We start from the raw sequence: 13,192 nt of genomic DNA, 5'->3' as shown, positions 1-13,192 counted from the left end.
ATGAACAAGTTAAACCATCCTAAATTCTGATCGCACAAAATAATATTAAATCTTTGTTAATTTCTCCCATGTGGACCAAAACCAAATACAGGACCAATCAATTTATTATCAGAGACCGCCCACTGGATTATATCTGTCTAAAAGAAGTCAAATAAGGCGGCGTTCATTTTTTTTTTCTTGGGTAAGTACGGTTTGTCTAAGCAAGTTTAAATTTGTCCATTTGTCTGGATAAGCAAGTTTCCAGTGTGTACTCTTTACCCGGGTATAGACTAAAGAGAGGTGGGGGAGATAGCGCTTATCCGGCTTCAACAAGCGTTCGTTACCCGAACCCAAATAATTGATATTCTCTGTCTCAGGCAGACAGGCATTCCCAATTTAGGACCCAACGTTGTATAACCGAAAAACGAACGGAGCCTAAATAACAAGAAATGTTGCACTGGCTGGCTTTTCTCAGTATAAGAGCCACGGTCTTCTCTCAGAGTATCAGGGTCCACCATTTTGGTGGGTCCTAAGTTCCTTAAAAGGAATCTTTTTGATCGTCCAATAGTTAGTTGCCTTGATCATCTGACGAGTAATGATGTTGATTCTTTTTGGCGCCAATGTCTTAGCTGAGATTGGACTTCGGACACTGGAACTGAAGCATCAACTTGATAGGCTATTTATTTATTTATGTTGGCTGCAAGGTCTCACTAGAATGCGCCAGGTAGGACGCAGAACCAGTGGTGCTGAGTGCCGACTGACTGAGTGATCCTCACGAGCTGCAGCTAACTTATAATAAGCCAACGACACACCCCTTTTCTTGTCGAATCCATTTTATACGATTATAGAACTGAAGAACAAGCAAGAGCCGGAGACTACGTTTCAACTCTCAATTGACTGAGAAAATGGCTGCAAAAGGCGCTGTTAAAGCGATTGCTATCGTCACCGGCACCAACAACGTCAGAGGCTCTATTCAGTTTGTCCAAGAACCCAACGGTCTCTACTTCCCTCCATCCCTTCCCCCACCCACCTCTCTGTCTCTGTTATTTTTTTTTTTTCCTGAGCTTGTAGTGGCTTTTAATTTATAGGGGTTACCCATGTCAAAGGAAAGATCACAGGCCTCTCACCCGGTTTCCATGGATTCCATATTCATTCTCTCGGCGATACCACCAATGGCTGCAATTCTACTGGTGGGTCCTTCTATGTGTTTGTATGCTGATTAAGCTCGAATTTTGAATTTTTGATGGATACCCATTTCTTTACTTGATCTTATGCTTTTGGTTTAATTGATTAAAGTTTTTTTCATCAACATTAAATCGTTGATGCTTACCAATTTCTTTGCTGGTTCTATTCTTGTGGTTTGATTAGTAAACTTGGTTTCTTGTTTTTTTTCGTCTTCTTCCCATATTCAAGGCCCTCATTTTTTAATCCAATAAACAAGGATGATGAAGTTTGTCTGTTAATTAAGCTCGGATTTTATATTGCAGGGCCTCATTTGAACCCGGTAAAGAAGGATTGTTGATCTCCTTCTCTGTTTATTTAGCTTCAATTTTGGTTTTATGTTTTCAGTCTGATTTTTTTTCTTTGGCAAAACAAAATCAAACATAGTGGTGATCACCCCCTAAAATGGTCATTTTTTTTTTTGTGGTAGTCACTGTATTTAATCAAGCTAGAATGTTGATTTTCACCCATTTCTTTGCCAGTTCTGTTCTTGTGGTTTGGTTAGTAAAATATAGGTTTTGGTGTTTTCCCTTTTATCCCCTTATTGCAGGACCTCACTTCAATCCACTAAAGAAGGATCATGGAGCTCCTTCTGATGAAGAGAGGCATGCGGGTGACCTGGGAAACATAGTGGCAGGCCCAGATGGTTTGTGTTGTCTATTTTGTTTTCTTCTTCTTATTTCTTATTAAAGATGTTGGTCTGAGTTGTTTGTTCATCTAACTGTAGCTTACTTTGCTTCTAGGAGTTGCTGAAATTTCCATTAAGGATATGCAGGTTTTATATTCTACCCTTTACCTACCCTATATTGCTATTTCAAATTCTTGCATTATGGAGTGTCTTAGCAATTTCATTTGAGGTTTGGAGAGTTCATTTCACTTTCTCTCTGAAATGTAGATTCCCTTAACTGGGCAGCACTCAATACTCGGAAGGGCAGTTGTTGTACATGCTGATCCTGATGATCTTGGCAGAGGTATGGCATTGGAAACTACTATTTCTTTGAAAGGTTCTGGTACAAATAGCTCAGTTTGTTTCCCAGAACTTCTGGCAAAGAGTATTTGAAGTTGGAGAGGTTAAGTATCTGAATAAGGTGTTTTTCTTTTCCAAGTCAGTAGTGGCTTCAAACCTTGGTTGCCATTTGCTTGTAGGTCATGAAATTTAAGTATAAAGGTAGTACCACAAGGCACTATAACGGATTTTTTTTTTTCATTTTCTTCTTAATTAGAGAAGTTATTACTAGGTTTTAAAACATGGAGCTAGATGCTGGAAAGACTTGAATCTCTTCCTCTAGGCAGATTTACAAACTGAGAAGGTAAAAACTTAATGATCAGTTTGTTACTAATCATGATGCATAGTGACAATGCACATGCATTCATTGGAGTAATAACATGATGGTTGATGAGTAGCTTTTGGGTGCAGAGTTCTTCATAAGGTTTCCTGTCTCATTTCACTAAACTTTGGTGATTATTTCTAAAACTGAATATATTGGAGAAGGCAGTATTTTATTCTCAAATGCTAGCAACCTCATTTTCCATCAGAGATACCTATATATGGAGTGTAATCCTATATCAAGAAAAGCAGGGTCTGTGAACTTTTTATGTGTCTCTCTTCTACTTTGTTCATAGTTTCCTACATTATCTTCTTGGCAACTATTGTATTCAAGTATTATAAATTCTTAAGAGTAATTTTTTCCTTCCCAAAATGAATTCCTTGGCAAAGTTTATGAGTTAGCCCATGTGCCATGTAAGATTCATCATTTTCCAGTAGAAGTTTTGTTTTTTCTTTTTTTCTTTTTTTTTTTTTAATGGGGACAGATGAGATTCCAGGTTGCTTTCTGAGTAACATGGAGCCACCATTATGTTAAGGGTCTTCAACGCATTTAAATTCTATAGTACTGGAAAATAAAAACGTTCCCATGATAACTAAGATGAGATGAATGTTTGCATACAAGGAATAGGCCTATACTTTGATGCTTGTAGGGAATTGTTAAGCCAGAGGAAAAGAGACTCCTTAAATAGCTTTGATTTTTGATGCTATGGGCTGTAAGAACACTTCATTTGCACTTTTTCAGGACTTTCATAGCATCTTATCTTATGTCTCACTTGTGAGGGAGGGGGTCTACTATGCATATTGTTTGTATAGGACCACCGAGTCTTCTTTTGAGACCATTTGACATATACTATAGGCTTTACTAAATAGTCATGCCTAGCCTGTTGACTTGAGTAGAAAAGCATTTTAGAAGAGATAGACCACTTTTGAAGATACTAGCTGATACCCACTCTAGGAGATTCTTGCTTTTACATTCTTGATTGTCTAAAGAGAAAGAAAAACAGTACCTAATGGATAAGAGCATTACCCTGGACATCTTTCTTTATATATTCTATTTATCCCATGGCCTGACTCCAAAGATTTTGAACAAAGAAAAGATGATAACCTTTGGAAAAGTTGGAATGTTAGCAGTAGAGTTTCCATGAATTGGATTTTGTCTTGCTGGAAAGCTGTCTTCAAGGCTACTCAGCATCAGTTCCTTGAGGGTCTCCCATTAGTAATATGGAAGGGCTTGTATTGGAGTTTTTAGTGGCTGGTTTAATATCTAGTACAAAAGATTTCATCCCAATCTGGAGATTTAAAATGCAGAAGAACCAACCATCTTAACAGGGAAGAGGAGGCTTGTATTCCACATTTCTGCTGTAGGTAGGATGAATATGAACCTAAGATTGCTTGTACAATGAACACAACCTTGTAGTAGACATAGAGATTCCATGCACCCTCGTACAAGTTAGTCATAAGATGTTTGCTCAACCTGGAAAAAAGCAGGATCTTGGTCAGCTCTGGAAAATGTGAAAGGACCTCAAAAGAAGATGACACTGATGGTACTCAAAATGAAATTCTGTCATCTGATATGTAAGGTGGCAGTGGTTTCCATCAATATGTCTGTTATTAGTGGCATTCCCATTTCTGACTATAGGAAAAAGGTTCTGTGAATTTTCATCCTTGAGAACGGAATGTAACCAGAATAACAATCAGAAGATGGTGGTGTTGTCAAAACTTTACAGGTTAGCATCCTTTTGTGGGCATGTTGATTCATTCAGCAATACTTTACCTCTTTGTCATCAATCTGTCAACCTCCTGTTCTTTCAATGATGATCAGTGATAGTAGTCAAGCAGCTATTGGTAGTTCTAAATCTGGCTCGCCTTCAATTAGCCTGTTATGTTGCATGGGCACCAGGGGCTATCGGTCTTTTCCATGCCAAGGATCCTATATCATGCTAGCATCTGGATCACCTATTGGGTTGCTTGGATCCCCTGGCATCGTGGGGTTCACGAGTCCATATCCTCCCTCCAAAAATAAAATAAAAATTAAAAAAAAGAAGAAGAAAGAATGGTGTTTGGTAGCAAACTGAGCCAAGACTTTGATGAAATACTTGGTTCATCTGCATACAAATCATTTTGGTCGAGGATTGATTGCCCTGTTACTCTGCTATCTCATTTTCATCATCATCATCATCATCTCCCATGCCTTACCCAACTATATGGGGTCATCTACTCTGCTATCTCATTTTGCTCCAACCATATTCTGGACTAAGTAGAATTCTTTAGGTGTAGAAAATGCTCATTGGTCTCAGCCCCACGTTTAAAACTTACAGTTTCTTTTTATTGTGGCACTTATTGAGTTTTGTCAATGTTACAGGTGGACATGAACTTAGCAAGACAACCGGGAATGCAGGTGGAAGAATTGGATGTGGTAATTTTGTCTCTACCCTAGGATTGTTATAGAATCATGATTGGTTTCTTGGTTCATTGGCTCTTTGGTTGCTCTCTCGCTTTGGAGAATATAGGTCCTTGAACATGGTGACACCAACAAAAAGTTGAACACCATGCATGTATATAATAGTGAGGGGACCCACCATCTTATGGCGCCCACCTAAACGCCTCCTGGTCACTGAACTCATCTGAAGTGTCAACTTGTTGGGTCCAGGACAGGGCCTATATCCAAGCATGGACCTTATCACGTGTGCCATTTTTGGGTCTTGTGAGGTCCAAGCCCATGTATGACACTGGTGGTTCCAAACAAGTAAACAGGACCTGACTATAATCTGGTCCAAAGCTAATGGACCCAGACTGGGGGCCAGGCATCTGGATAATCAGGTGCATGTTAGATAGTTTTTTGTCTAATTGTCAAACAAAAGAGTGAAAATGTATGATGCGAAAAATCAGAAAATGCAGTCAGATGTTGAAGGAAAGCTTATAAGTGGGCATCAAATGGTGAGTTGCTGAATGCCTGCAATATGTGCAACTGGGCTCTTGCCTGCCTACATTTATGATCTGGTTTTTGGCTCTATTTTCTTATTTCCTTCTTGCACATAATAATAGAAACCAGAGTAACACATGTCATGTGGCAGGTATCATTGGGCTTCAATCAGCTGTATAGCCGCAATTAGCGCAGATCGAGACTGAGCATCAAGGCTAGTTTCATGCATGGGATACGGGTATATGTATCATATATTGATTAAACAGCATTATCTTCCTCATGAAAAAACATGTTGACCAAATGGGGTTCTGATAATTCTTGGTTGATTTTAAATAATGCATGAGCTTTAACACGTCTCAGATTTGTACTTTTCATTTATTGGATGTTTGCGGTTTTGCATGCTTTACTCTCTGGAGTTGGAAAAGGTTGCAATCAAACTTGTTAGTGGTCGTTTGTTAGCGGCAGTATATTTGCAATAGCTAATTTGCATAGGCATCAGATTGCTTGTCATCAAGAATTTCACTCTCTGCGTATCTCCATTTTAGGAGATCCAAAATCCAAACACAGTTACAAGCGTAGGGGAAAAATAATCCACCAGCAAATAAGAGATAGCATCTTATACCAACACCAAGACGCAATTGAAACCATTTCACTTTCAACTGATTAAAAATAAAAAATATATATACATTTATCCTTGATTCTTCTTGAGAGGAGCTCTTTCCAATTACATCAGAATGTAATAGTTGGCCAATGTGAATGTGAAGGATGCCAGTTTCAAATATAGCCTTTTCTTCCTGTTTATTTGCACAACTCAACTCTTCTTTCCCAAAAATAGGAAGGGAAAAAGGAAAATATTGTAAATTTGTAATACTGACATCCTATAATATATATCAAGATATTGTATCTAGTATAATTGACATAATTGAAAAGAAAAGAGATACCCTCCCTCGTTAGCATGGTAAGAAGTGTACCATAATTAGGGGTAAAACCAAGGTTCAAAGTATCAATACATATGTCAGCTGATACGTATCAGGAATTTCCGATACATCTCTACAGAAGGTGTATTGGGGTTTCAACCAGTTCAGGGGGTGGATGGACCTTAAACTGATCCCTCTGAATCAGATTTAAAAAAAAAAAAACTATCAATATGCCCCTGCAGAGTGTATCGGGGTTTCAATCGGTCCATACCGACCCCTCTAAACCAGATTTAAAAAAAAAAACTAAAAAAAAAAAAAAAAAAAAACTATCAAGGGTAAATTACAAAGATCCCCTTTGTACTATGGGGTCTGTGACAAAGACCCCCTTGTACTTTGTTTTGCGACAAAGACCTCCTTGTACTATGACTTTAGACAAATACCCCCTCTACCTCAGATTCCTTCATATTTCTCTCTTTCCCCCCGATCTCTCTTCTTCCCCTTCCCCTTTCTCTCCTCTCTTTTTTCTTCCCGCTTTCCCCTGTTTTCCGTTCCTCTCGGCCATAGCCGCCATAACTTGTTGCTGTGGCTAATTCGGGGTGTTTCCCTACTCAATTCTGCCAAATGGTGCACCCAAGAGGATTGTTTCTTCTCACCGAATCCTTGGTCACAAGCTCAGATCATCGAAACTCGTTCTCTTTCGCTGCAAGTACATGGAGGTTGAAACCTGAAAAGATTCCGGGAAACATAAGGTTGGGTTCTGTAATGGAGTTTTTCTGCAAGGTTGTGCTCGTTCCGTCTCTTATTGCTTTCTGGAATCTAGTTGTAATACTATAGACCGGTTAATCTCCCGATTCTTTAACTCCGTCGCCGGATTTGACTCGTCACTTTTCGAATCTGGAGATGGGAACTGCTCGGTTTTGTAGCATATATAGCCTCCTCCCTAGCTATAAATTACTGCTAGCTATTAATACTAGTACCAAACTGCTCAGTTTTGTAGCATATATAGCCTCGTCCTAGCTAGCATTAGCAAGAAGAGGGTAATTGAAGCTGGTTAATTATGATACCACACATACAAGATATATTCATGGCTAGAAAATCAAGATCATCCCACCTTGGCTGCTTCCTTCTCTTAATTATTCTCTTGTTGGGCTCGATCGCCGTGCTCTTTTCCACCACACAAGCCCGACCATTAAGCGATCCAAAACAGCACGAATGCATGGAAGAAGAAGGAGATACATTTCAGCTTATTAGCAATCTATTTCTCGAGGCAATCAAGAATTCTGGAGATAAGGGGAACCGATTTGCAGAGTACGTTAACTACTTGATGGAAGGGATAAAGAAATCCCGCCCAAGTCCGGGAATTGGCCACTAGTGATGGTAGCTACGACGGTTGCTTATTCTTATAGATTGTTCTTCGTCATAGCAACAGATCTGATTTATTCCTGAACATATATATTGAGTTGCTTGGACGAGGAGTAGTAGATATATAGTACCAGTTCAAAACGCAAACTTGATTGTGTAAAGTATGAAAATGGATGGTCAACATTCTTATTCCTGACCTAATACGTGCGACGTACGTATTTTAGTGAAGAAGATGAGAATTATTCTGTTTGTTTTTGTTTGTACAATCAAAAGCCACACATGCGCTAACTGATCTTCGATTGTTAATCTGAATCTAGACCGAACTCGATCGAACAGTTGGCATGCACAAGATCTTGCTGATCGTGTTTAGATAGTTGATGTGTTAGAGGTGGGCAGAGCACCTAGTACTAGTTGTAATACTATAGACCGGGAGTTAATCTCCCGAGCCTTTCACTCCGTCGCTGGATTTGACTTGTCGCTTTTCGAATCTGGAGATGGGAACTGCTCGAATCCTCCAATTAGGGAAGTAAAGCTTCCAGAAAGAAATCTGAGCGGAATCGTTTCATGGAATTATCTTTGAAATCTATCCAAGTTACAGTATATGGATCTTCCTACAATAAACTACAAGGGTTTGTTCTAGGTTGGTTCTGGTCGATGTCGAGCCTCGTCGAAGTCAATCTCGCCATGAATTGTCTTGGAGGAAATGTTGGTCTTCGCCCCCACATCAAAAACCAGTTCGGTTTCGTCGTTGTCATCAGTTCAAAAGCTCAATCTCTCGCACAACAGGTTCACCAACTTGGTCCATCTGTCAGGATTCTCGAACCTCCAAGTACTCGACCTCTCGCACAACGATCCGAGAGTTTTGCCTTCTGGGATGGAGGACCTTGCGAAGCTCAAATATCTCGACCTCAAGTTGCAACATTTCAGGGAGCGTGGAACCCATGCCAATCTTCGCTCGCTGCAGGTACCTTGACATTTCCAACAACGTCATCAACGGAAGCTTCCCATCTGATTTTCCTGCACTTAAGTTCTCGAACATCTCCGTAAACAACTTCACCGGAATGATTGGCTCAGACAAGTTGAAGAAATTCGGTAAGTCTGCGTTTATTCAAACCCTGAAGATTAATACTTCAAAAACTTCAATACTCCCAATGGTTAGCCTCTTGGGCAAAGCCAAAAGGGTCGATGGAAATCAACTTGTGGTTCCTGAGGGAGAGAAGAAGCCGAGGAGGGGTATTCCCGAATAATTATTATAAGGGTAGTATGGGAATTAAAAATTATTGGAACGGCAGAATTTTCATTTTTTGGACGAAAGACCAACGGAAGGGGGTCTTCGTTTCATGGTCATAGTACAAAAGAGTCTTTATGGCAAAACAAAGTTATGGGGGTCTTTGTCACAGACTATAGGGGGGTCTTTGTAATTTACCCAACTATCAATATGCCCCTAAGGGTGGATTGGGGTTTCAACCGATTCAGGGAGTGTAAACCGATCCCTCAGAACCAGATTTGAAAAAAATTAAAAGAAAAGAAAAAAAGCTACCGGCGAATTAGACGTATGATATTTTGAACCTTGTAAAACAAGTTTTTGTTTTTCAGAAGTAGTCTATGCTTTATCACCACCCAATCATCCAACAAAGAAGAGTGTTCAAAAGTTCAAAACTAGACCTTGGGGAACCCCGGGGGGAATCAAGTAGGTCAAGATTCGAGACCTGCTGCCACTCATACATGCAACATGGCAGTAAGCCAGTAACCGATTATCTTTCGTATCTCTGAAATTTAGTAAGGTAACACTTGTAATAAAATGGGTGAGACATTCCTTGCACGATTCGCCTTGACAGGCCAAAAACGCTTTAACATGTCACCTAATTTTGCCTTGATCACATTCATACAAGACTGTAATTGCTCTTAAAAAGATCTTAGTAGATTAAGGACTACAATTTACCACCTTGTACCTGTAAAGTCTCAGAACTGAATCAAGCAACTGTGTTTGAAGAAGAAAAACTGTATCACTTGATGAACTCAATACAAAGTGTAGATGGTACCAAGGAACCCATTAACAAGGCATTTAAGCTTTTAAGACCTCTGAAGAAACTCTCCATCTTGTAATTACAAGAACTGGATTTACCCCTATCCTCTCAACCATGTGTTTCTGTATGACGAGTTATCACGCAAAGATGCATCATGGGCCTTATATTCCATTACATAGCTATGGGGAAGCTTCAACTGTCTTTTGATTGCATCCCTTAAAGCCATCACAGCCTGATGAATAGACACATGATTTTAGAATCAAACTCCACTGCTTGTTGGATTACAGTACAGCGAAAGCAATTTTCACAAGCTATAACGATAGTCATTATAATCAGCACCACTGACCTGATGATCAGATGCATTGCGATTCCAGACACTCAATATGTCCTCATTGAAACGAACGCTTAATACTGCACCGCATATGTTGTCCCCATAATCAAGTTGATCACCAACCAAGGCTAGAACCTTCATCAAGCATCCCAAGAGACTGGTTACCATCAATTTGATAACCTTACGGAAAGAAAAGTGGATATTGGGAAAAAAAGAGAACAACATGGTTATAATCTCAAGTTTGGGCTCGGACCCATTGAAAATTTAACAAATTCATAGCCCAGCCCAACCCAGGTTGAATCACTATTTCCAGGAATTGGAATCTGTTAAACTACTATTGTGCTTGAACTGCAATTTTAACATACAAAAATAGGAAATACCATCTTCAATAAACTAATATGATACAGAGTTTCAATTGCATCTTAAAAGCTTAAATGCTTTAAAAAAATAGGAAATACCATCTTACCAGATCCTCCCAGAAGCGACCTGACACAGCCTTCTTGAATCGTATTATCCATTTTCCACCATTGCAGTTGGCAGTATCCTGAGCATAAAGAGATGTTCAAGTAGTGCGATATTTCTTTTTGGTAGAAAGTAGTGCAATATCAAAGCATAGAGTTCAATCAACACATGTAGAGGTGTTGATTAAGAATTGTTTTGATATCTTTGAGTTGAAGAATTGATGAATAAAGAAAAGTTCTCATTGAAAAGAACAATAAAATGGTATTGTTGGGTCTCAAATTCTTACCTCCCACAAAGGACGAATACCTTCCTTGAATAGATGCAAGTCAGTTGGACTTGGCAAAGAAGAAGGACGGGCCAGATGGCAGTAACAAACCCAAAAACCTTCAACCTAAACATGATACTTTTACTATCAGCAAAAGAAGTTTTTAAAAGCATACAATTTGAATTTGTGATAAATTAGTCACATGGTGATCCAAGAGAAAGAACGACTTTTAAACTAAGGGTTGACAGCAACATTTTAAAGGACATGTCAAACCCACCTTGGGGTTTGGCTCAATATGAGGCTTAAGGAAAACACCCTGGAGTTAACCTCGAACTTTTGCCCTAAGCTCAACTGTGAGGTTCATACCTAAAAAGATAATACACATGGATCACACCTTGAGGTGCCTTGTGTAAAATAGGATTTTCATTTGACAAGAACAGGTCAAGGTCAAATTCCAAAATTGAGGTCTCTTTCATTGTTATTTTTTTTTAATAGTATACATTAAGCGATTTCTAATAGTCTACAAGGATTTTAAGAATGCCCTTGCTATTTTATCAAAAAAAAAGAGTTCTTGTTATTTTGTATTCTTTGTTCATATGACAAGTAATTTATCTATACATTCCTGTATAAAGATATAGTCCTCTTTTGCATAGTTTACAGTTTTTCTCATTTTAAGCCCTTTTTTTTGAGATGATGAGGTGTTACTTCTTAACTCAGAAGATCCTAGAGACACTTCATACCTCCACATTTTAAAACCTTTTCAAATGTTTAAAAACATTTAACTACAGTAATCACATCATACTTCTATTGTGCTTCAACAAGGAACTTACCGTACTGAATTCCACGATTTTCTTTATATTGTCTTCATATGACGTTTGTGACCGAACTCCAGGTGTTCGGCGTGTGTACCAAAATACAAATTTGTACTGAAATTTCAAAACATGGAGGAGAAAAGGTAGTGAGATAATTTACCAAAAAATCATACACAACAAAGAAAGGTATGGAACAAATTATTATGCAAAAATAGAAATGATAAAATGCACTATACAACTTAATCACAATTTCCCAATGAAAGCTATTACCAGTACAAAAATACACACATGTAAAATTTATTAAAGAAAAGAGGATACGGTAGAATAGAGGAGTGAATAGATATGAAGGCAATGTACTGACTGGGTAGCTGACCTTCTTCCCAAATTAACCTCTATCCTTCTTCCAAGTCTCTCTCATATATTGAGATCTGTGACACTACTTTATAGTTTGTACGACCGATACTTGTGTTCCAAACCACATCAGAGAAGATTGGTAGCAGAACTCCATACTAGAAAGCTGAAAGAGCAAGGTTTGGAACTGTCCTAGTGCCATGCCCTTGTTAGTTAATAGTTACACCTTAATTACCTATTTTCCAACAATTAACGGAAGCTGCTTTAAAATAATCAGAACCCAAATCAAGTCAATAGCATAATGCATGAAAAGATCCTGCCCACGAATAAACTATAAATTTGGGAAGAACTCTCAATGTCCAGATGAAATTTGTCTTTCCAAAACATCAATATGAATTTTTGTGATAATTGTCCTAGCTGAATCTCGCCCTTCTTCTCATAAAGTACTATCAAATTTGATGCTAATTCTCGTTGAAACTGACTGAAATAAATTACAATTTTCTTAAAGTTCCTCCGCTTCACCTAGTAGCACTGTAGCAGAATTTTTCCTCGAACTAATCCACGTAGGAGAACCAATCTAATGGCCTTAAAGAGATACTGCCCACGAATGCCTTGATAAATGCAAGGCCAAGTAACCGAAAACCAATTTACATTTTTTTTGACATCATTCAACTACAAATAAAACGTAAAAATAAGACAAATGCCAACGCCTATACATCATTCATAGCATGGTACTGATGCAAAGGTTATAAAAATTTCAGAATTCGAAAACTCCCCACAAACTTAAAATCCATTTCAAACTAAAAATAAGTAAATAGAAGGAAAAACAAAATATCAAGAAGACAAACATCTTATAGAGCCCCTGATTCGAATGGAAAATAGGAATTGCATAAATTACAACAATAGCAATATGAGAGAGAGAGAGAGAGAGAGACCTTTAAAGGATGCAAACCGGCTTTGAGCTCGCGCTCTTGCCTTTCTCGCTCCTCTGCTTCTTTATCAGCAGGCGCTGATGCATCAAGGGGTGGCTGAGCGTTGGAACCCTTGGTGTCTTCCTTCTTCTCTGAAATCTCCATCCACCACTTATCGGCAGAAACCTTGATGAAACCCCTAAAAACCTTTTCCTTTCTTTTCCCTCCGGAAAAAAATAAAGAACGAGCGAGAGAAGAGGAGGAAGAAGAACCGGAATTCCAAGTTGAAGCGCGAGTCCTACTA

At 38.7% G+C, this 13,192-nt stretch overlaps 2 protein-coding genes across 2 annotated transcripts; one reads left to right on the top strand and one right to left on the bottom strand.

Annotated features, from left to right (window-relative positions):
• Window positions 1-744: 744 nt before the first annotated feature.
• On the top strand, window positions 745-5,887 carry CSD3 (copper/zinc superoxide dismutase 3). Its single transcript, XM_010259332.3, has 7 exons — window positions 745-975; window positions 1,068-1,169; window positions 1,751-1,846; window positions 1,944-1,975; window positions 2,096-2,171; window positions 4,890-4,943; window positions 5,602-5,887. The coding sequence occupies exons 1-7, from the start codon at window positions 885-887 to the stop codon at window positions 5,628-5,630; spliced, it is 480 nt and encodes a 159-aa protein (XP_010257634.1). The 5' UTR covers window positions 745-884; the 3' UTR covers window positions 5,631-5,887.
• A 3,741-nt stretch (window positions 5,888-9,628) lies between these two features.
• Window positions 9,629-13,192, bottom strand: LOC104597662 (eukaryotic translation initiation factor NCBP-like). The gene is made up of 6 exons (XM_010259333.3): window positions 12,913-13,192; window positions 11,645-11,740; window positions 10,836-10,940; window positions 10,554-10,631; window positions 10,103-10,222; window positions 9,629-9,988 (listed from the first exon to the last, which is right to left on the bottom strand). The coding sequence occupies exons 1-6, from the start codon at window positions 13,051-13,053 to the stop codon at window positions 9,857-9,859; spliced, it is 672 nt and encodes a 223-aa protein (XP_010257635.1). The 5' UTR covers window positions 13,054-13,192; the 3' UTR covers window positions 9,629-9,856.

Source organism: Nelumbo nucifera, chromosome 7 (assembly GCF_055504915.1).
Source record: "Nelumbo nucifera cultivar China Antique chromosome 7, China Antique-T2T, whole genome shotgun sequence".
NCBI lineage: Eukaryota > Viridiplantae > Streptophyta > Magnoliopsida > Proteales > Nelumbonaceae > Nelumbo > Nelumbo nucifera.
Note: the sequence above shows the minus strand (reverse complement) of the source record. Positions and strands in the feature narration are given on the sequence as shown.

Excerpts from the sequence above, each read along its gene's own strand:
- CSD3 (XM_010259332.3), top strand. The coding sequence starts at position 885 with ATGGCTGCAAAAGGCGCTGTTAAAGCGATTGCTATCGTCACCGGCACC. Across the intron at positions 1,170-1,750 it reads CAATGGCTGCAATTCTACTG|GACCTCACTTCAATCCACTA; the intron begins GTGGGTCCTTCT and ends CCCTTATTGCAG. Across the intron at positions 2,172-4,889 it reads TCCTGATGATCTTGGCAGAG|GTGGACATGAACTTAGCAAG; the intron begins GTATGGCATTGG and ends TCAATGTTACAG.
- LOC104597662 (XM_010259333.3), bottom strand. The coding sequence starts at position 13,053 with ATGGAGATTTCAGAGAAGAAGGAAGACACCAAGGGTTCCAACGCTCAG. Across the intron at positions 10,632-10,835 it reads GTATTCGTCCTTTGTGGGAG|GATACTGCCAACTGCAATGG; the intron begins GTAAGAATTTGA and ends CTTTATGCTCAG. Across the intron at positions 10,223-10,553 it reads GTCGCTTCTGGGAGGATCTG|GTTCTAGCCTTGGTTGGTGA; the intron begins GTAAGATGGTAT and ends TGCTTGATGAAG.